The 20,772-nt window shown below is 43.8% G+C and overlaps 1 protein-coding gene across 1 annotated transcript in view; it reads right to left on the bottom strand.

The window, feature by feature from the left end:
* The window catches only part of ZFYVE1 (zinc finger FYVE-type containing 1), a 52,498-nt gene that overhangs the window by 9,281 nt on the left and 22,445 nt on the right, over nucleotides 1-20,772 (bottom strand). The window contains exons 3-5 of the mRNA XM_081100488.1: nucleotides 15,202-15,706; nucleotides 11,586-11,800; nucleotides 799-905 (exon numbers count right to left, since the gene is read on the bottom strand). Of these exons, the coding sequence (XP_080956614.1) occupies nucleotides 799-905; nucleotides 11,586-11,800; nucleotides 15,202-15,706 (827 nt within the window). The remainder of the gene's footprint in view (nucleotides 1-798; nucleotides 906-11,585; nucleotides 11,801-15,201; nucleotides 15,707-20,772) is intronic.

Raw genomic sequence — 20,772 nt, 5'->3', positions numbered from 1 at the left:
GAGAATCAATGCCCTATCCCCTGTAACAAAGTGTGGTCCACAGACCAGCATCAGAGCATCACTTGGAGCTTGTTAGAAAGGCAGATTTTCACCCAGAACTGCTGTCCACACTCTGCATTTTAACAAAATCACAAAGTGGTGTATATACAGACTGATGTTTGAGAAGCACTGCTCTAATGCAATGTCCTCCACTCAGACTGCTCATTAGAAAAATCTCAGGAGCCTTTTAAGTATTCCAGTGCCTGCGCCCCATCCCAGCCCATTAAACCAGCCTCCTTGGAGGTGGGGCCCAGGCCTGGATACTGCTGCAAGCTCCCTGGATAATTCTAATGCGCTCTAAGCATTTGCCCTCACAGTGAAAGGAATCAACTAGGATTCACATGGACTACAGTGCTGTGCACACACTGGGCTCTCTCTCAAATATTAGCTGAGTAAATGGAATAACTATGATTGAAAGCCCTGATAGGAGAAACATGGGGAAACAGGCAACCTAAAGTTTTCTATAGTAAAAACTGCCCAAACCGGAAACCAGTCAATTTCACATCTAAACCAGGCTAAAATCTTCAGGAGATTCTTCATAACCATGTGTCCCGGAATCCCCTGCAACCTCAAAGTGTGGTCCCCCGACCACCAGGATCACCTGGGAACTTGGAAATCACCACCTCGGGCCCCACCCCATCCGTCAATCAGAAGGTTTCATGTAACCAGACCCCAGGTGACTTGCATGCCCACTGGTGACTGAGAAGCAGCATTCTGAGTCTCTTTTCCCAAGATGGGGAGACGGCTGGCCTCACTTACCCGCAGCTGAGACACAAGCAGGAGCAGGTGAAGTACTCGTCTGGGAAAAAGGAGCTGTGCGCCATCTGGTCATCGGGGATCTCACCGCTGAAGCGGTCGCTCAATGCCTAGCGAGGAGGGAAGGTGACATGAAGGCACAGCAGAGAGCCCTGTGCTTTGGCTCTTCCAAGACTTTCCTTTCTAAGACCCCCCCCTCCCCCCCCCCCCCCACACAAACACCTTATTTCTTACAGGCTCCACAGCAGGAAGAGGGAACTTACCTTCAACCTCCTAGGCCCAACTTGCCTGGAAAGAACCAGCCCGTTTCCCGAGAGGTTGGAAGTGAACCAAGTTACTGTTCTCCACTAATTACCTTGGAGGTTATAAACACCTCACACAGTCATTCATTCAGAACCTCCATAGATACTGACTAATGCCCACTTCATCCTTGTAAAGCTGGGACCGAGAAACCAAGACTTGAGAAGGGGGTTCGTCTTTAAGTCAGAGACACAGCTGAGCAGTAAGCAAGAGTTTCGTGGGCTTCTATCCAGTTCTAACCACAGGCACGCATTTAGAGTTTACTAGGCCACAGAACTATCTCAATGCAGAAACATATGTCATCGGCCAAAAAAACAAGAATTATCGTAGTGTTTGGCAGCCTTTTATCAACTACAGTAACCCAAAAGACAGCAAAGGGCCAAAAAAAAAAAAAAAATGCCAAAAAGAAAGATAGGGTATTTGCAGAGGCAAACTGAAATTTTTATGTTGAGAGGCACTTCCATTTCTAATCCTGTTTTCACGCATCACTTTGTTGAAAGTACTCTTCAAGCCGATTTCCCCTCCTTCCAGGCCCTTAGTCACATTCAGTGGAAAAAGTAATGTAAATTAAATAGGAATGGGCTTTCCAGGCTTCAAAAATCATTAAGTGCACACTGTTCCAAGCTTCTATCTTTTCGTCTCCCATACTGAGGCAGACAATCATTATTCACGGGAAGAGAAGGAAAAGTAGCCTAAAGCAACAGGACAAGATGTTACTTCCTTTGGTAAAAGCCAAAAGAAATTTTAAGATGAGATTTGGAAAAAGGGAAGATTAGGTTCTAAACCAGTGGTTCTCAACCTTGGCTGCACATTAGAATCACCCGGGAATCTTTTAAAAATCCTGATTTCTGGGCCTCATCCTCTGGAAATCAGGATTTTTTTTAAAAAATGTATTTTATTGATTTTTTACAGAGAGGGAGAGGGATAGAGAGTTAGAAACATCGATGAGAGGGAAACATCGATCAGCTGCCTCCTGCACACTCCTTACTGGGGATATGCCCGCAACCAAGGTACATGCCCTTGACCGGAATCGAACCTGGGACCCTTGAGTCCGCAGGCCGACGCTGTATCCACTGAGCCAAACTGGTTAGGCTGGAAATCAGGATTTTAAAAAGATTCCCAGGTGATTCTAATGTGCAGCCAAGGTTGAGAACCACTGACCTAAGGGCATTCAAATTCAGCTTCTGCAAGGATAACGCAGGGCCTATACACCATCAACTGCCAGCAATGGCCAACCCAGTGGCAATTCTTGATTTAGACCCCAAAAAAGATCTGACAAATAATAATACATGTAAATCCTGTTGCCTTGGGGGTAATTTTGTAAAGACTAACTTAGGGAAACACTAAGATTTTGAGAGAAAAGATAAATGAATATGCATATGAATATTAATGAGAATAAATGAGAAGCAAGGCAAGAATCACTCTCTAGCCCAAACTGCTCTCCTCTCTCCTACTTCTTAATGTGATCCATCCTTTGGCGATTTTTAAAAATATATATTGTTTTATTGATTTCAGAGAGAAAAGGAGAGGGAGAGATAGAAACATCAATGATGAGACAGTGTCACTGATCAGCCATCTCCCGCATGCCCCCAACCGAGTATCGAGACCGAAACCCGGGCAGGGCATATGCCCCTACCAGGAATCAAACCATGACCTCCCAGTTCACAGGTCAATACCCAACCACCCAGCCACCCTGGCTGGTCCTTCGGGGTTCTTTTTTGGGCTCACCTTTTTTATAATACCTTCTCAATCACTTTAAACACACTACCCTCTGCCTTCTCTGAAGCCCTTTTGTATTCAACAACCAAATCAGTAATGAGTAATTAGGCAATGATGCAAAGCTATGGATCTGTTGTATTTCGTCTCCTAAACATTGTGAAAGAAGTTTCCAACCTTTATAACTCCTAGCGAAGGTCCTAACCAAGAGGTCATGGTTTGATTCCTCTGCTAGGACCTAGGAATAAAGTGCCAGCACCAACCCCCACCCCCCCCCCCCAATGCACATACCAACTTCTGTTCTCCCCCTCCTTACCTTGGCTCTGCCTCTGTGCCAGGCTTTATCCCAGGCCCACAGGCCCTCTCTAATTTTAGGTTAACTACTCCCTGATTGGCCAAATTACTGATAACCTTGTAGGCTGTATTTCTTACAGGTGTGTGCATGACCCTCTGGGGCTCGCTGGTGGGAAATGTAGTGTTATCTTCCTAATGCATCAATTTACAGAAAGATCTGGGGAGCAAACTATCCTATATAATAAAAGGGTAATATGCAAATTGACCTCCTGTGGAACAACCGGTCACTACGACACACACTGACCACCAGGGGGCAGACACTCAACGCAGGAGCTGCCCCCAACCTGCAGTCCCCAATTGCCCAATTGGGGCCTGCTGGTCAACCTCTTGGTCCCTTCCCCAGGTGGGCAGGCTCCAATCGCCTGATGGGGAACAGAGAACCAGGAGTGGGTGGCAGTGGGAGGTGGGGCTGGCTGCCAGGGAAGATGGCCCTGATCGCAGGCCAGGCCTAGAAACTGTATCCATGCAGAAATTTCATGCGCTGGGCCTCTAGTTATTACATAAAAAACAAGCATGGACATAGTATGAAACTAAATGGAAAATTTGCAGAAATTAAACATGAGATACCCTCCCCCCAAGTCACTTCAGGTTGCAGTGGCAGCTTTGCTCTCTCTGTGCCTATTTTCTCATCTATAAAATGCGGATACTAGAAGGAAAAGTCGGGGCATGTCCACATATCTCAAAGTTGGGCACGAAACGATCTGCAGCCTGACTCCCATGGTACATGTGCCCATAGAACCTCCATCACTGCCTGCCCTAAACAAATCAACTGTGAGCTTATGCTGGCCAAGGCAACAGTACCCTCTTATGACATCAGAAAGAGAACTCCTCGTCTAACCAGCCGCAGCACTTCATATGCTGGTCACCCATCCTCCGAAATGCTGGGACACACGAAAAGCATGGTACTTCCCTCACAAGTCACTGGAATAATGAGTCAGACCATGACAAGCTTCAGGAGGGCTTCACATGAGTCAATAGTGTGGCAATATTCAGTAACTGCTTTTTAAAAATCTGAGGTTAGTGTGTTTTGGATACAAGGGTAAGGAGAAGCTGTCCTCCTTCCTGATTGTTACTTTCCAGTAAAGATACTACCACCTAATCCATATACTTTGTCTTTCAAAAATTCCAAACCTCACATCATTCCAGGGATCTTGGGCTCTCCTCCTTCTGAGGTCCCAAAGCTGTGAGAGAGAGGCAGGGAAGGAACGCCCCTGAAAAATCTTGGGAAAGCATTTGAGGTAAGTCTGGAAAAGGTTGCCTGGAGACCAGGTGATCTTGAACTTTAGTTGTCCTGGCAACAGTGTGGCTCTTTCTACTGAACCTGAAAGGTTAGCCCCAGTCATCAAGGGCTGGCAGTGAATGTTCTGATTCAAAATGGACTCTTATGCAATCAATGATGCCACCCCCAATGGAATATAATAACTTTCTAAATACTTAAATGCATCCTGTGATAAACTCTGTGATAAAAGTCAGAGTTTCTACATTTAAATATCGGAGGCTAAAAGAGGTATTAAATAAAACCTACATGAATTCAACTTGTAAATGATTCAATTATTAAGAACTGTAATACAGACAACATAGTTAATTCAATATTAAATTCCCTTACTCAATAGGGATCTGAGCATCTCTTTTCTTCACCTGCTTACTCAGGTATGCTCTGCTTGTAGGTATCTGGCCTGCTGCTACTATAGAACCTGCGCCAAGGAGTGAGTGGTCAGGAGGTGGGAAATCACCCAGCTGCAAAAGAGGCACCAAGCCTGGACCACAATGTGGCAGGTCAGCGGGATTAATCAGGAAGCCTAAGGGCAAGCCACTAAAACAGAAAGTGACTGTCTCTCTCTCTCCCTCCAAACTCTTCAATCTTCCTCATTAAACACATTCCTGTTCGATAATGACCATGAAAAGCAGCACCTGGGCTGGCTCTCCCTGGCTCCAACAGTGCTACATCAATCAGGTGGAACCACGTAACTCAGATGCAGCTAATAACTTTTTAAAAGTATAAAAACAAGTTCTGAAATAATATGAATGTATGATCCCATTTTTGAAGGGAAAAAATTTTGAGTAGGTGTTTGTGTGTGCGCGCGCGCGTGTGTATGTGTGTGTGTACATGCACTTATATAGAACTGAAAATTTCTAGAAGAATATACAAGAAACTACTTACAATGGTTATCTGCAGAGTAAGAGATTATAGGGAAGTTACAAGAATTTAACTTTATGATCCCTTTTATTTAGGGAGAAAAATATATTATATACATATACTTATATATGCACATGTGTATCACTGGAAATTTCTAGAAACATATACAAGAAAATATTAACAATGGTTATCATAGAGTGAGGGGGAGAGGAAAAAAAGGGACTCAATTCATACCATACACATTTCTGTGTTATTTGAATTGTTTTATCATGAACACACATTGCTTTCATAATTTAAAAAATTACTTTTTTCAATGAAAATAACCAAGTACACAAATATAACTTATGGGAATGTCCTTTCTAGAGGCCACTAGCAATATGTATCAGGAACCTTAAAAGATGGCCACATGCTCTGACCTTCCTAGAAGTGGAATAACTATTGAGAAGGAATAGAGCAGAGTTAAAAGCATAGACTTGGAGCCAGACTACCCGACTCAAATTCTTCTCCGCCACTTTTACTAGATAAGTCATCTCAAGCAAATTAATTCACCTCTCTGTGTCTCCATTTCTTTTCTTTTTTTTTAATCCTCACCAAGGATATTTTTCCCATTGATTTTTACATAGAGTGAAAGGGAGAGGGAAAGAGAGATAGAAATATCAGTGATGAAAGAGACACATCGACTGGTTGCCTCCCACATGCCCCCAACTAGGGCTGGGAGCCTGCAACCCAGGCATGTGCCCTTGACTGGAATCAAACCCAGGACCTTTCAGTCCGCAGACTGATACTCTATCCACTGAGCCAAGCTGGCTAGGGCATGACCCAATTCTCTTTTTTATAAAATACCACAATTTATCCATTTTTTGCACACTTAGTTTGCATTTTGTTGCTATTACAAAGTGCTATTAACATCCTCATATAGTCTCCTTGTGTTCCTGTGGAAGTTTCTTTAAGGCAAATTCCTAGAAATATGGCTAGGACATATATTATGCATATTTTACCTACACTAGATATTTATAAATTACTTTTCAAAGCAGTTCTAAGAATTTTAACTCAACTAGCAGTTGATAAGAGTTTACTGCTTCATACAGACATTTTATTGCCAGATTTCTCAGTGTTTGTCCTTGAATCATTGTGATTTTCATTTTTGTTTCTTTGATTACTAGAGCAGCGGTCGCCAACCTTTCAGACCTCATGGACCACCAGTGTTCCACGGACAACCGGTTGGCGACTGCTGCCCCAAAGGTTTCCTTAAACCAGCATTCGCCAACCTTTCAGATCTCACGAACCACCAGCGGTCCACAGACCACCAGTTGGCAACTGCTGCACTAGAGAGCTGAAGTTTATTGGTGCATCACACTTTTTATTGCCTTTTATGTGTTTTGTCTCTCCATTTTCCTAAAAGGTTTATATTTTTTCCTAATAATATTCCTGTGTATTTTATCTAAAACTTTAAAAATCATACAAAAAATAATCATATAAATCTATCCCGAGCTTTCTCAGTGTTCACTCAGTGAGTTAGGGAGGAACTAGACAAGGTAAAGAATGCCAGAGAGAGAGAAGGAAAAAAATGAAACAGGAAGATAGACAAGTTATTTTGGCAATGATAATTTATCTGTTTATGCCAGTGATTTTCAACCTTTTTTATCTCACAGCACACATAAACTAATTACTAAAATTCTGCAGCACACCAAAAAATATATTTTCTGCCAATCTGACAAAATAAATGGTATAATTTTCATTCATTTACAGCAGATGGCTATTGTTGTGTTGGCTGTTGTAATTTTTTAAAATTGATTTCAGAGAGGAAGGGAGAGAGAAACATCAATGATGAGAGAGAATCATTGATTGGCTGCCTCCTGCACACGCCTTAACAGAGATCAAGCCCACAACCTGGGCAGTGCCCTGACCAGGATTTGAACCATGACCTCCTGGTTCATAGGTCAACGCTCAATCACTGAGCCACACCAGCTGAACGTCATTTGTTTTATTTGACAATCTAAGAGAAAAGAGGTCAGTGCCCTTGACTAAATAGTCAGATATTGCATGTTTTAAAAATTCTTGCAGCACACTGGTTTAAAATCACTGGTTTATGCCCATCCCCACTCTTTTGTTCCAAAAAGGACTCAATGCTATTTGTAAAAATAAATACAACATAAAACAAAATTTTTAAAAGGTGGAGAAGAATAGACAGCCATTGTATTATACACTGCTATGAACTATGAAGACTTCAGTTAGAATGTATTTTTTTTAAAATATATTTTATTGAATTTTTACAGAGAGGAGGGAGAAGGATAGAGAGTTAGAAACATCGATGAGAGAGAAACATCAATCAGCTGCCTCCTGCACACCACCCACCGGGGATGTGCCCGCAACCAAGGTACATGCCCTTGACCGGAATCAAACCTGGGACCCTTTCAGTCCGCAGGCCAATGCTCTATCCACTGAGCCAAACCGGTTAGGGCTAGAATGTATTTTAACAGCAATAAAATTCTAGTGGGTCAATTTGCCAAATATAGTCCTCACAGGTAGCTTCCTATTAAAGTGATAGAGAATTGACAACTTCTAATATAAAGTGGATTAAAACCAGACAACCCCCAAAAAAGACAAAAACATTTTTTTCAAAGATCTGAGTAAACTGCAAGAACCCCAGTAAATTGGCACTGGCCAGGTAGGTCAGTTGGTTGGAGCGTCATCCTAATACACCAAATTTTCAGGTTCAATCACATACAAAAATCAGGACACATACAGAAATCAACCAACAAATGCAGAAATAAGTGGAACAATAAATTGATTTCTCATCTCTTTCTTCCTTTCTAAAATAAATAAATAAAAAATTTTTAGAAGAATCCTACAATTTCCTGGGGAGAGCCCAAAACATATGCTTAAACAAAAAATGCCTTGTCATGGACAAGAGCAGTGGGTCCCACGTCTCAGTACAGCATAGTGTGTTAGTGTTAAGGAGGGACTACCTACCTCAAAGAACAGAAAACGTAGGGTAGGGTCCAGGTGAAACTCTGAGGACACCACTATCAAAAATCATCAGAACTCAGCTGACGATGCTCATTTTAATCTCAGAAAGCTTCGAGATTCCTATCACCTCCTAAGAATACAGTGTAACTATTTTTCTTAAAAGTGCCCAACAAATGGCCTGGAGTAGGCCACCCAAGACTCTTAAGGGTAAAATCACTAATTACTGCTTAAGCACTCAGTGTCCCTGATGATGGTCTTATTTAAACATTAACCCAGCTATTGGCCTTGCAGTCAAAACTCATATTGATCGGATTTAGAGCCCTTTGCATAACAAAGTATGGATTCAGCCTCTTTGGAGAATGTTTGCAATACTTGGGTGTGATCTTCCACTCTGACTACCTTTGAGCCCTTAGATGGCCACTAGCCTATACATCTAAGTACACTTTAATCTCAACTTCTAATTAGAAGTATGTATATTATGAATTATTCAAATATAATCATTTTTCATAGTTTCTTAATATTATTCACAACAGTTAATACTTATTGAACTAGTATGTTGCTCCTTAACATATGTTGTTCTCATTTAATTCCCCACCTCAACTTCACTAGGAACATTCTATTATTACCCCTACTAGAGGCCCGATGCATGAAATTCGTTCAAGAGGCTCAGCCCTCGCAGCCCCAGCTTCATCCGAAGATCGTCTGGAAGGTCTTTTGGCTATCTGATCTAATTAGCATATTATGTTTTTATTATTATAGATTGTTCTGATGAGGAAAAATGTTTGAAGAAAGTGCTACAAGTGTTGTCTATCTTGGGTTCCACTCTATTTCCAGCACCTCAGATTCTACCTGGCACAAAATGCACTCATTTATTTGTTTAATGAACAAACAACTGAATTCATTTGCCAAGACTAAGCAGCTGGTAAGTGGCAGAACTGGGATCTGACACAAGTCTGACCCCAAAGCCCAAGCTTTTAACCACTGTTAGTCCATTTGGGCTGCTATACAAAACTAGAGGCCCGATGCACGAAATTTGTGCAAGAGTAGGCCTGCCTTCCCCCGGTTGCCGGCACCAGCTTCCCTCTGGCACCCAGGACCTGGGCTTCCCTCACAGCTCCATCTTCGTCCGTAAGGACGTCCAGTTTAATTAACATATTACACTTCTATTATTATAGATACCACAGACTTAACAAATTTATTTCTAAGAGTTCTGGAAGCTGGAAGTCCAAGGTCTGGGCACCTGCATAGTCAGGTTCTGCTGAGAACCTGCTTTCTGGCTCATAAATGGTGTCTTCTCACTGTGTCCTCTCTTGGGGGGAGGGACCAGGGAGCTCTCTGGGGCTTCTTTTATAAGGGCATCACCCTCCTTCATGAGGGCTCCATCCTCATGGCCCAATCACCTCCCGAAGTCCCTCCAAACACTAACACACTGGGCATTAGGATTTCAACATAGGAATTTTGGGAAGACACAAACATCCAGCCTGTAGAAAACTCTGCCAAAACCACAAACCTTTTTTGGAGGGTAACTTTTCATTTTGATATATAATTTCAAGCTTGTAGAAAAATTGCAAGAATAATATAAGGAACTCCTATACACAGTTTACCCAGATTCACTAATTGCTGACATTGTGCCCTATTGCAGACCTTTTAAACTCAATGGGTTAAGCAGATCAGCCTAGGGCCCAAGTTGTTCCCTGTGTAAACCAGGGCCTGCCTAGCTTTGTGCCAAACTCACTTCTACCCCGTCCTCCCTTCCCCTCCCAGTCCCAGTCTGTCCCCTCACCCTCAGGGCATCCTCATATCCCAGCTCCAGTCTTCTTGTTAACATTCCCCTGTTCTCTCTCCAGGCCCTGCAGCCCCAGCACTGCCCCCAAGGCCCAGCTCCTTTCCAGCACTTCTGTCCCCAGCCTCAGCCATAGTAACACAGAGATGTACACAAAGCAAACCACAAAAAATACGCAGTTTTTCACCCAGATGGATTTCATGAATTCATTATAAATAATGGTAAAATAAAGAAGTACAGCCCTAGCTGGTTTGGCTCAGTGGATAAGACATCAGCCTGCGGACTGAAGGGTTCCAGGTTCGATTCTGGTGAGGGGCACATGCCCGGGTTGTGGGCCCGATCCCCAGTGGGGCACATGCAGGAGACAGCCAATCGATGATTCTCTCTCATCATTGATGTTTCTCTCTCTCTCTTTCCCTCTCCTTTCTCTCTGAAGCCAATAAAAATATATTTAAAAAAAAATAAAAAGTGCAGAGTGAAGATAAAATACTGTGCTGAAATAAAACTCTTGAAATACTAAAAATAAGCAATAGAAAAGACACCAAATAAGCAAAAATACTTAAAATTAGATTATATATGCAATTATATGAGATGATAGAAAAATGATAGATGTTCAATGTTTATATATACCAGAGTAGGCAAAAGGAGGTTTACAGTTGTTGGTATAGAAAAACACATGCAAGTTATGATTATAATAATACAAGAATAAACTTATACAGTATGCAGGCCAGATGTTCCCCACCCCTGGATTAAATGAACAAATTCTGTAAACTTTGGTACCTCATAAACAGCAATTATTGTTATCCATATGTTTTTGTTTTTTTCTTAGCCAAATTTCTACCTGTGATACTAGTTTTCCATTTATAGTGATTACAAAATGTTGCTTACTTAAATAAATTAATTTAGGTTAAAAACAGAAACAGGTGAGTCTATATAAAGAAAAATAAAAGGGCTGTCCACATATCTGAGCCTCAACATGAGTCGGCTCACCAGAGCTAGGCCACACCACCCTAAATTAATGCTTTTCCCTATTCCCTAAAAGCCTAGTTTTTCTCTGATATAAGGACCTATCACTTTTTTAAAAAAAATATATTGTTATTGATTTCAGAGAGGAAGGGAGTGGGACAGAGAGTTAGAAACATCAATGATGAGAGAGAATCATGATTAGCTGCCTTCTGCATGCCCCTTACTGGGGAATCGAGCCCACAACCCAGGCACTTGTCCTTGACCAGAATCAAACCCGGGACCCTTTGGTCTGCAGGCCGATGCTCTATCCATTGAGCCAGACCAGCTAGGGCAGGACCTATCACTTTTTAACTATCACCTAAGATTCCTCTGCACTCGAGCTCCTAGCAAGATGATGTCATTTGAGAGGTGTAAACTCCACTCATGCGCTTCCTTTTCCTATAACCTCTCTTTCAGCCCAGGTTTCCAATCACCAGTATCAACAAAAGCTGGAGAACTGAGTGTTCTCACCACCCACTGGCACTCCAGTGAGAAGCACTCGAGGCGAGGCGGGAGCCAACTGACCTTCAAGGCTTTGAAGATGACTCCTGGGTGTCGGGGAGAACGGGTGGTGTTGTTCTCTAGCTGCTGCTCCAAAGCTCTCCGAAGCCCAGAGAAGTCCGTGGGAGGGTTGTACGTCCTGGTTCCCTTGTAGTGAATGGAACTGAAGGCTTCAGGGAAGCGGCCCAGCTTCCGGAAACGGTCCTGGATGAGCTTCTCCGGCACCTCTGACGGGTGATCTGGACAAGCAAAAACAGGTACATGAACAGTGACCTTTCATTTATTTGTTTGTTTACACTCCTCACCTGATGATATGTTTTTATTGATTTTATTTTTTATTGATTTCAGAGAGGAAGGGAGAGGGAGAGAGATGGAAACATCAGTGAGAGAGAGAATCATTAATTGGCTGCTTCCTGCACGCCCCACACTGGGGACCAAGCCTGCAACCCGGGCATGTGCCCTGACTGGGAATCGAACCATGATCTCTTGGTTCATAGGTCCACACTCAACCACTGAGCCACGCCATCTGAGCTGTTTTTACTGACTTGAGAGAGAGAGGAAGGGGGAGAGAGAATGAGAAACACTGACCAGGTGCCTTTCGTACGCCCCAATCCGGTATCGAACCCAAAACCTTTTAGTGTACGGGACAGTGCTCTAACCAACTGAGCCACCCAGCCAGGGCAATAGTGACTTTTCTTTAAAAAAAAACAACTAAAAAGTCACCCGTCTTTCATTACAAAAGTCTGACTCCATATATATACAAAATACTTAAGCAGGCAGAACCAATCCAGGCTGTTAGAATTCAGCTTACCCTTGTCTAGGACTGAGCAGGACTTCTATGAACAGGGTGCTGGTGTGTCATGACCTCGAACTGATTTCACAGGTATGTTCAGGTAGTGAAATTTCATCAAGTTATACACTTTTGATATGATGTGAACTTTTCTCTCTGTACATTATTCTTCAAGAAACTCTTTTTTTAAAAATCTGCTCATTATGCCCTGGCTGGTATGGTTCAGTTGGTTAGAGCATCATCCTGGGCCGTAAAGATCCAAAGTACCACAGAAATGCTGATGCCAGAGGCATTCGAAATTTAGCATTTCCAACCTCCTCTCCTTACCTGACCATCAATTGCTATGAGTTTCTTCTTCCATTCTGGAACACTTACATTTCTTGTCTTCCGACCAAACCAAAGTCCTCCATATTCTAACTTCTTAATATGGTCCCAGTGCACTTCCCTCCTACTACCACTGCCCTGGCTCACCCCCCATCACTTCCCACTCCATCACTTCCCACCTAGAACTGTGAAAACCTCCCGGCTGGTCTCCCTGCCTCTTCGAGGCATGCCTCTCCAGTTCATCCTGCAACAGGCTGCTGGAGGATCTTTTGAAAACATAGGACCATGTAACTCCCTGCTTAAAATCCTGTCACAGCCATCCATGATGATTCCCAAGAATATCTCCACCATTCTTTCCCATATAATCTATGCTTCAGACACACTGAGCCTCTTCGTTTATTCACTGAGTGAACATCGGTGGAGAGCCTACCATGTGTCAAGCACGAGGCCAGTTTAGATATAGTCAGACAGGCAAGGTTCCTGCCTTCGTGGAGTTTCCATTCGAATGGGAAAAGATCCAAAATGAGTAAGCAAATATGCAGCATGATTTCAGATAGCGAAAGGTACCCTGATGCAAATGAACAGGGGGATGCAATGAGAGTACAACCACCAGGATGCAGGAACAACTTCACGGGACAGTCAGGAAAGGCTCCGAGGAGATGAGAGGTGACTCTGAAAAACCTATGACTAGCTGGGGGAAGAGCAGCATATGCAAAGGTGTCAGCAGAGAAAAGCCTATAGGACTAGTGGAGGGAGTATACACAGATGTCGTGTGTATGCACGTACACAAACGCATGAAGAGGGGAGGGCATTTAGTGGGTGAGGGGAGGGAATGAGGGAGGATAACTAGAGAAGTTCAGAGACGCAGCTGGGAGTAGAGTGAGGACACCGTAATTAGGAGTTTGGATTTTATTTTGATGTAGTACACAGCCACTGACAGGCTGTAAGCAGGAGTATGACATGATCTAATTTATAAACTAAGCTTTTAAAACGATCACTCCGGAGGCTGTGTGGCAATGCACCGAAGGGGGCTACAATGGAAGTCGGGAAGCTGTGACAGAACCACCACAGTTCCCTGGACCCAACTTCCTCCTTCAAACCACTAGGGATTTGCCCTTCCTAGAGCATCCTTCTTCCCCTCTGCTACCTAGCCAAGTCTCTAGAGTTCAAATGTCACCTCCTCTTTCCTAGATCCCATTAGAAGGTGTAGCGTGTCCCTCTCCCACACTCCCACAGCGCCAGTACCTACATCACCTGCGGAACAGAACACCTGTGGGTCCTCCAACTAGACTGTGATTTATTTGAGGAGGGAACTGTGTTCCTTTTCAGCCTGGTGCCCCAGCGCTCAGCACATTGTGCACTTAGTTAACTGAATGAACAGGTAAATGGTGGAACTGCTTTCAGGGACAATACTAATGTTCCCACCTGCATCCAGTTACTGTTGTTGTACCTGCTCCCTCAGCCTCCTTCTCAGGTCATGATCTTGCTTCCTATTTATCTAAGAAAACAGAAACCATAAGACAACACACACACACACACACACCTCTTACTTGCAACTGTGTCCAAATACTCTATCTTCCCTCCCATTGTTACAGATGAACTGTCCATGCTCCTAAGGCCAACTCTTCCATTATGCATTAGTCCAATGTCCCTGCTGTCTCTTAATCTACTTTCCAGTGAATTACTCTCGTCAGTACACAAATATCTGCAATATCTTTCATCTTAAATTTTCAAAAGGGAAAATTCCTTGAATTCCTACATTAGCCTGCAGCTATCATTTATTTGTCTGCTAGCCTTTATAGAACTCTTTGAAAGAGTTGCATATACTCACTACCTTCATTCTTCTCCTCTTATTCACTCTCAATCCCACTCTGACTAGGCTTTCATACTCACCATCCCTGGGAAACAGGTCTTATACAGATCACCAAGGACCTCTATTTTGCCAAAGCCATTCAACAATTCTTGATCCTCATCCTGACCGTAAGCAGATTGTGTGTGTGTGTGTGTGTGTGTGTGTGTGTGTATTACAAAAGGCCTGTGGCCCTAATGCTGTAATAACCAAAGACCAGCGCGGGAGGGAGGGACTGTGAGCACGGGGAGGCCACGCAGGTGGGCGGGGCTGCACAATTTCACGCACTGGGCTTCTAGTATATACATATATATGTGTGTACGGATTTCAGAGAGAAAGGGAGAGGGGGAGAGAGATAGAAACATCAATGATGAGAGAGAATCATTGATCAGCTGCCTCCTGCAAACCCCCTACTGGGGATCGAGCCCACAACCCAGGCATGTGCCCTTGGCCAGAATCGAACCCAGGACCCTTCAGTCCACATGCCTATGCTCTATCCACTGAGCAAAACTGGCTACGGCCACAGAAGATTTTGACATGGTTGATTCATTCCGTCCTTCTGGAAACACTTCCTTCTGTCTTGCCCAATCACCACCATCAAGTTGCTATTACAGCCCAACGGCTGCCTCCTGGTACCAAGAAAGGCCACTGCGTGACACAGCACCCCATCTACTCACCAGAGCCCAGTAGCTGAGTGTGCACAGTCTCATGGAAAATGACAACAGCAGGGCCCAGGGTGGACAAGGGCACATCCAGGCCACAGCGGGCAGTAGTAGCCTTCAGCTCCTTGGTGAAGTGCTTCAGATAAGCTTCTGAGGCGTCCCCAAGGAACTTGAAGAGGTCATTATGCAGCCGGTCTGCATGAGTTCGATAGATGACGAGGTCTGAGATGGCCAGGACCTTAAGCAGCAGCCGTGTTCTCTGGCTGATATTCACCGTAGCCCCCAGGAGCCCTTCCGTGTCTATCACTGCCACTTTGTGGACTGGGTCATATGCTGCCCACACTCCCACGGTGCAGGACTCCTGGGCAGGGGAGGTTTTGAAGACTTCACGGCCATAAAAGAAAGTGTGATTGAGGGTATGAGACTTCCCATCACCAGTATTTCCAAAAATGGAAACAACCTTCAGATGCTGATCTGGCTTGCAGTCCAATTTCCTAATAAAGTCCTCTTCATTAGACACCTTAAAAAAAAAAAGACAATGAAATCAGGAAATGGCAAAGTAGCTAGAAGCATGTGCAAGAAGAACAAGTGCTTCCCAAAGTCAAGGTCCATGACTGACTTGTTAAAGTGGCACGGAAACGAAGCCGCAGTGTGACAGCCCCACCCAGCCTGTACCCTCAGCAAAGGGCTAAGAGAACTTCTAAAGCCTCAGTCAGTATCGGAACTCAGTACTCATAAAGAACTGAAAGTAGAAAATTCTCAGAAGACATAGGAACAAATTTTTATGACCTTGGTTTACGCCAGGGTTTCTTAGCTAATACAGCAAAAGCAATACAATGAAAGAAAAAATAGATAAAATGGACTATCACAAATGAAAGCTATCACTCTGCAAAGGATATCACTAAGGCAGTGAAAAGACACCCAAAGAATGGGAGGAAATATCTGTAAATCATTTGATAAGGGACTAGTGTTCAGGATATGTAAAGCACTCAACACGAGTCTGACTAGTGTGGCTCAGTGGTTGAGAGTCAACCTATGAACCAGGAGGTCACAGTTAAATTCCCGGTCAGGGTACATGCCCGGGTTGTTGGCTCGACCCCCAGTAGGGGGCATGCAGGAAGCAGCCAATCAATGATTCTCTCTCATCATTGATGTTTCTATCTCTCTCTCTCTCCCTTCCTCTCTAAAATCAATAAAAAAATATATTTTTTTTTAAGTAATGCCAGGCCCCACCCAGTGTGACTCAGTTGGTTGGACCATCATTTCCTGTACCGGAAAGTTGCCAGTTATATTCCCAGTCAGGGAACATGCCTGAGTTGAGGGTTCCATTCCCAGTGGGGCGTGTACAGGAGGCAACCAATCGATGTTTCTCTCACACCTCAATGTTTCTCTCTCTCTCTCTCTCTCTCCCCCCTTACCCTCTCTCTAAAATAATAATTACATTTATACATATATAAATATATGTATTACATACACACACACACACACACACACACATATATATGTATATATATATATTTTAAAAAGTAAGGCCAGGCCCTAGCTGGTTTGGTTCAGTGGATAGAGCGTCGGCCTGTGGACTGAAGGGTCTCAGGTTCGATTCTGGTCAAGGGCACATGCCCGGGTTGCGGGCTCGATCCCCATTGTGGGATGTGTAGGAGGCAGCCAATCAATGATTCTCTCTCATCACTGAAGTTTCTCTCTCTCTCTCTCTCTCTCTCTGAAATCAATAAAAATACATTTTTTTTTTTTTTTTAAAAGTAAGGCCAGGAAGGAAGAGACCTGGTGAGAATGAAATACCAGGAGATCCAAAAAGATTCTCAGGGTCACTACTCTCAGAACACAGATTCCCAAGAACAAAACTCCTAATCCAAACAAGTAATGTTTTACTCCAGCTAAAAGAGTGATGAACCTTTACAGCAAGTCTCCTCCAGCCATAGGAGAAAAAACACCTTCCTGATACTCAAGAGTATGCTGGTTTGAAAAAGAGCAGCTAGAGAAATGTAAATAGACCACTGGATGTAATCATATCAGCCCTCATTTCCCATAACCTCAAGATGGTAAACCACTCGTTATTCTATTAATAACATCACTACTGTTACCTAGTTAGGAGCCTTAATGTTAATGATCATACCAATAATTTTCTAAATGCCCACTATATTCAAGGGGCAGGACCCTGTCTATTTTCTCTTTACATCTCTAGCATTTAGAACACCACCTGACACAGAGGAGGAGTTCAATGTCCAGCTATTGAATAAATGAATGCTAGGCACCCTGTTTGCCATTTTAATTACTTTTCTCCACCCTATATCTTCCTTAGGGCTTAATACACAGCCTCATTCAATCAACCTGGGCTCATGATTTACCAGACAACTGAGAGGAACAAGAAGTTACATGGAACAGCCCATTTTATTTATTTTAAATCTTTATTGTTGAAAGTATTACATATATCCCCCTTTCCCCCCGAGTAACTCCCTCCAGTCCACCTCCACCCCAGGCTTTCACCACCTAATTGTCCATGTCCATGGGTTATGCATATATATATGCAATTCGGTTGATTACCTCCCACCCACCCACCTCCCCCGCCTTCCCTCTGAGATTCTGCACTCGAACAGCCCATTTTAGACTGGTGTCACTCAGCCAGCCTGGTTCCAAGCTGCTAAGTTGGCCAGCAGGAGAAACAAAACAAAAGCCCCATAAAGCTCAGCTGGTGTGGCTCAGAGGTTGAGCAATGACCTATGAACCAGAAGGTCATAGTTCGATTACTGATTCAGGGCACATGCATGGGTTGAGGTTCAATCCCCAGTGGGGGGTGTGCAGGAGGCAACCGATCCATGATTCTCTCTCATCATTGATGTTTCTATCTCTCTCTCCCTCCCTTCCTCTCTGAAATCAACAAAATAATATATTTTTTACAAAGCTCCATAAACAACTACTAGCAAGGAGTCAGGTAAGGTCAGTGATCCCCCACAAGAGCCATTCACCTTCTCAAACAGTCCCCTCAGTAACCATAAGGGTTGAAGGGTACATCTAAAGATTTTCTCCCCTAGAAATCTGCTCTGTTATGAATCTGCTAGCCCACAACAGTTACCCATATATGTAAGAGCAGGCACCTATAAAGGGACACATGGGAGCCTTCAGATACAGAAATGTCTCATTACTCATATTGATTAAGTGCTGACTAAATGATGTACATAACATACATAACTTCATTTGGGATGAAAATAAAACACTCCCTATAAGCATCTGGGATATTATTTTGGCACTTGGTATCCTGGGTAATGTATTAATCACATCTGTTCATGTGTTGGGCATATACAACTGAGTCTAGAGCAAAGAATTCTGGGAGAAGAAGCTCAAAGCTCTAGGCTGGGTTTTGTTTTGTTTTGTTTCCTTTTAATTGATTTTAGGGAGGGAGAGAGGGAAAGACAGACATCAATATGAGACACATGGACTGTTTGCCTCCCGTATGCACCCCAACTGGGGATCAAATATGCAACCTGGGTATGTGCCCCGAGTGGGAATAGAACCCAAGACTTTCTAGTACACAGGGACAATGCTTCAACCAGCTGAGCCGCATCGGCCAGGGCCATAGGCTGGTTTTTCTACTGACAGCCTGGCTAATCATTTAACATGCACTGACTGCATTATTTTTCATGTGTAAAATGGGGATATAACCACTTTTGCCTCCTTTGACAGGGTAGTGGTTGCTAATCAAATAAATAGATAAATGAAACATGCCTTGCAAACAGAAAACATGGTTCATTTTTCCTTCCTGTATCTTTCACATAATTTTGCTCCCAGTTTTACTACTCAATTCATCTTTAAATGAGCCAGAAGGAGAGAACAGCTTAGGCCTAGGTGGTAGTAAGACTAGTTTTCAGTCCGGGGAGGAAAAAGTAAAAAGAAGACTCCCTTTGATGAGGGAAGGAAAGGGCCAGAAGGGAACAAGGCTCCTGCTCCACTGGTTCTTCCTGTTTGTAATCAATGATCCCACTTTGCATAGCACCATGCCTGGCACAAAGGAAGCACTCAATAAATATTAGCCGTTAATATTTAAAGACCAGCACTGGGAAAACATCCAGGTGCACTGCAGTAGCAGCTGAGCTGGGACCTGCTTGGTGCTCAGAAGTTGCTCATTTCAGGTACGAAAGCAGCAATGGTGAAATCTAAACTGATTCTACCTAAAAAAAAGCTTGTTGCTTGCTTCTGATACCTTCTTTCCCTCAAATCAAAACAACATATTATCACTCGTACTGGCTTTATAGCTGACTCTTAGTAAAGCTGGCATCTAATAGCATACACATCTTTAAGAAAACAGTGTACCTCTTCACTTCACTCACAAAGCTTTTCACTTTGTGTAAAGATTAAAGTTTCTAAAAGGAAAAATAACAGTACTCAGTGAACTTCACTGTTCCAAGTTAGAATTCAGAGCAGTTTATGGTAGTGAAAAGTATCCAGCAGTCAACCTCTGACCCAGGCAGGCAACACAATGATGAGTCTCCCTTAAGAAATTCGTTCTTAGCCCTCACAGAATCATCCAGGAAGAATGACCAACCACATGGGCTTTGTTCTGAGGAGGCCTGGAAGGAAAAAGCAAGAGATGGGGAAGGAGCTGAAGTAAAGAGCCTTGGAAAGTACCGTAAAGTCCAACAGAACACAGTCAGACTCCTGAAATTAAACACCAAAGACAACAGAAAACAATCCCAAGGAAAGTAGCTCAGCATTGAGGTTCTTTCAGTTTTGGCCTCTCTGGATGAAGAGGATCTAATTGGTACTGAAAGGACAGAGCAGGACTGATGGCTGTGTCCTTAACCCCTCTTTCCAAGAAAAAGCCGCAGGGTGTATCAGTTACTCAGCCTGCCCTTATCTCGGCCAATGGGAAAGCGGGGGAAACTAGCCCAAGGCCAAAAGTATGCTGGCCACCCCCCCTGTCTTTGTGTAACCAGACCCTAGCTGCACCCTGCCCGAACCCCCGACCCCAAGCCATATAAACTCTTTGTTCTCTTGGGATTCGGGGCTCTCTCTTGCATCCAGTAATGGAGGCAAGGGGGGGACCAAGCGAGCTTGTATAAGAGACCCTCTGCTTTTGCATCGGACTGGCTCCCTGGCGTGGTTTCTTGGGGATCTTGAATTCTGGGCATAACATTTTGGGGGCTCGTCCGGGATCCCCAACGCCAGCGATGGGACTCCTAGTCCGGAGGGCCTGACTGACCGCGGTAGGTCTCTTGTTTTGTTTATGTCGTGTGTTTTGTGTATCTATCCGGTGTGAGCTCACTTCTGAAATCTGTAAATGCCTGTAAATGCCTGTAATAATGATCTGAGTGGATGCACGGGATCAACAGGCGGGAAGAGACGGGGGACGCCTCGCTCCTCCATCTGAAGGGGTATAGCTTTGCTTCCGCGGAGTCAGAAGGTCTGTACGAACCCCCTTAATCTGAGACAGGCAAGGAGGAGTCGGGCGCCCCAATCCTCCATCTGAAGAGGGGAAATTTTGCTTCCGCGGAGTCGGAAGGTCTGTAGGAACCCCTCAATCTGAGAAAAGGCAGGTCGCTCCTGCTAGTTGGCGCACAGCCAACGTCTGGA

This window comes from Myotis nattereri, assembly GCF_964212035.1.
Source record: "Myotis nattereri genome assembly, chromosome: 1".
Classification (NCBI taxonomy): Eukaryota; Metazoa; Chordata; class Mammalia; order Chiroptera; family Vespertilionidae; genus Myotis; species Myotis nattereri.
Note: the sequence above shows the minus strand (reverse complement) of the source record. Positions and strands in the feature narration are given on the sequence as shown.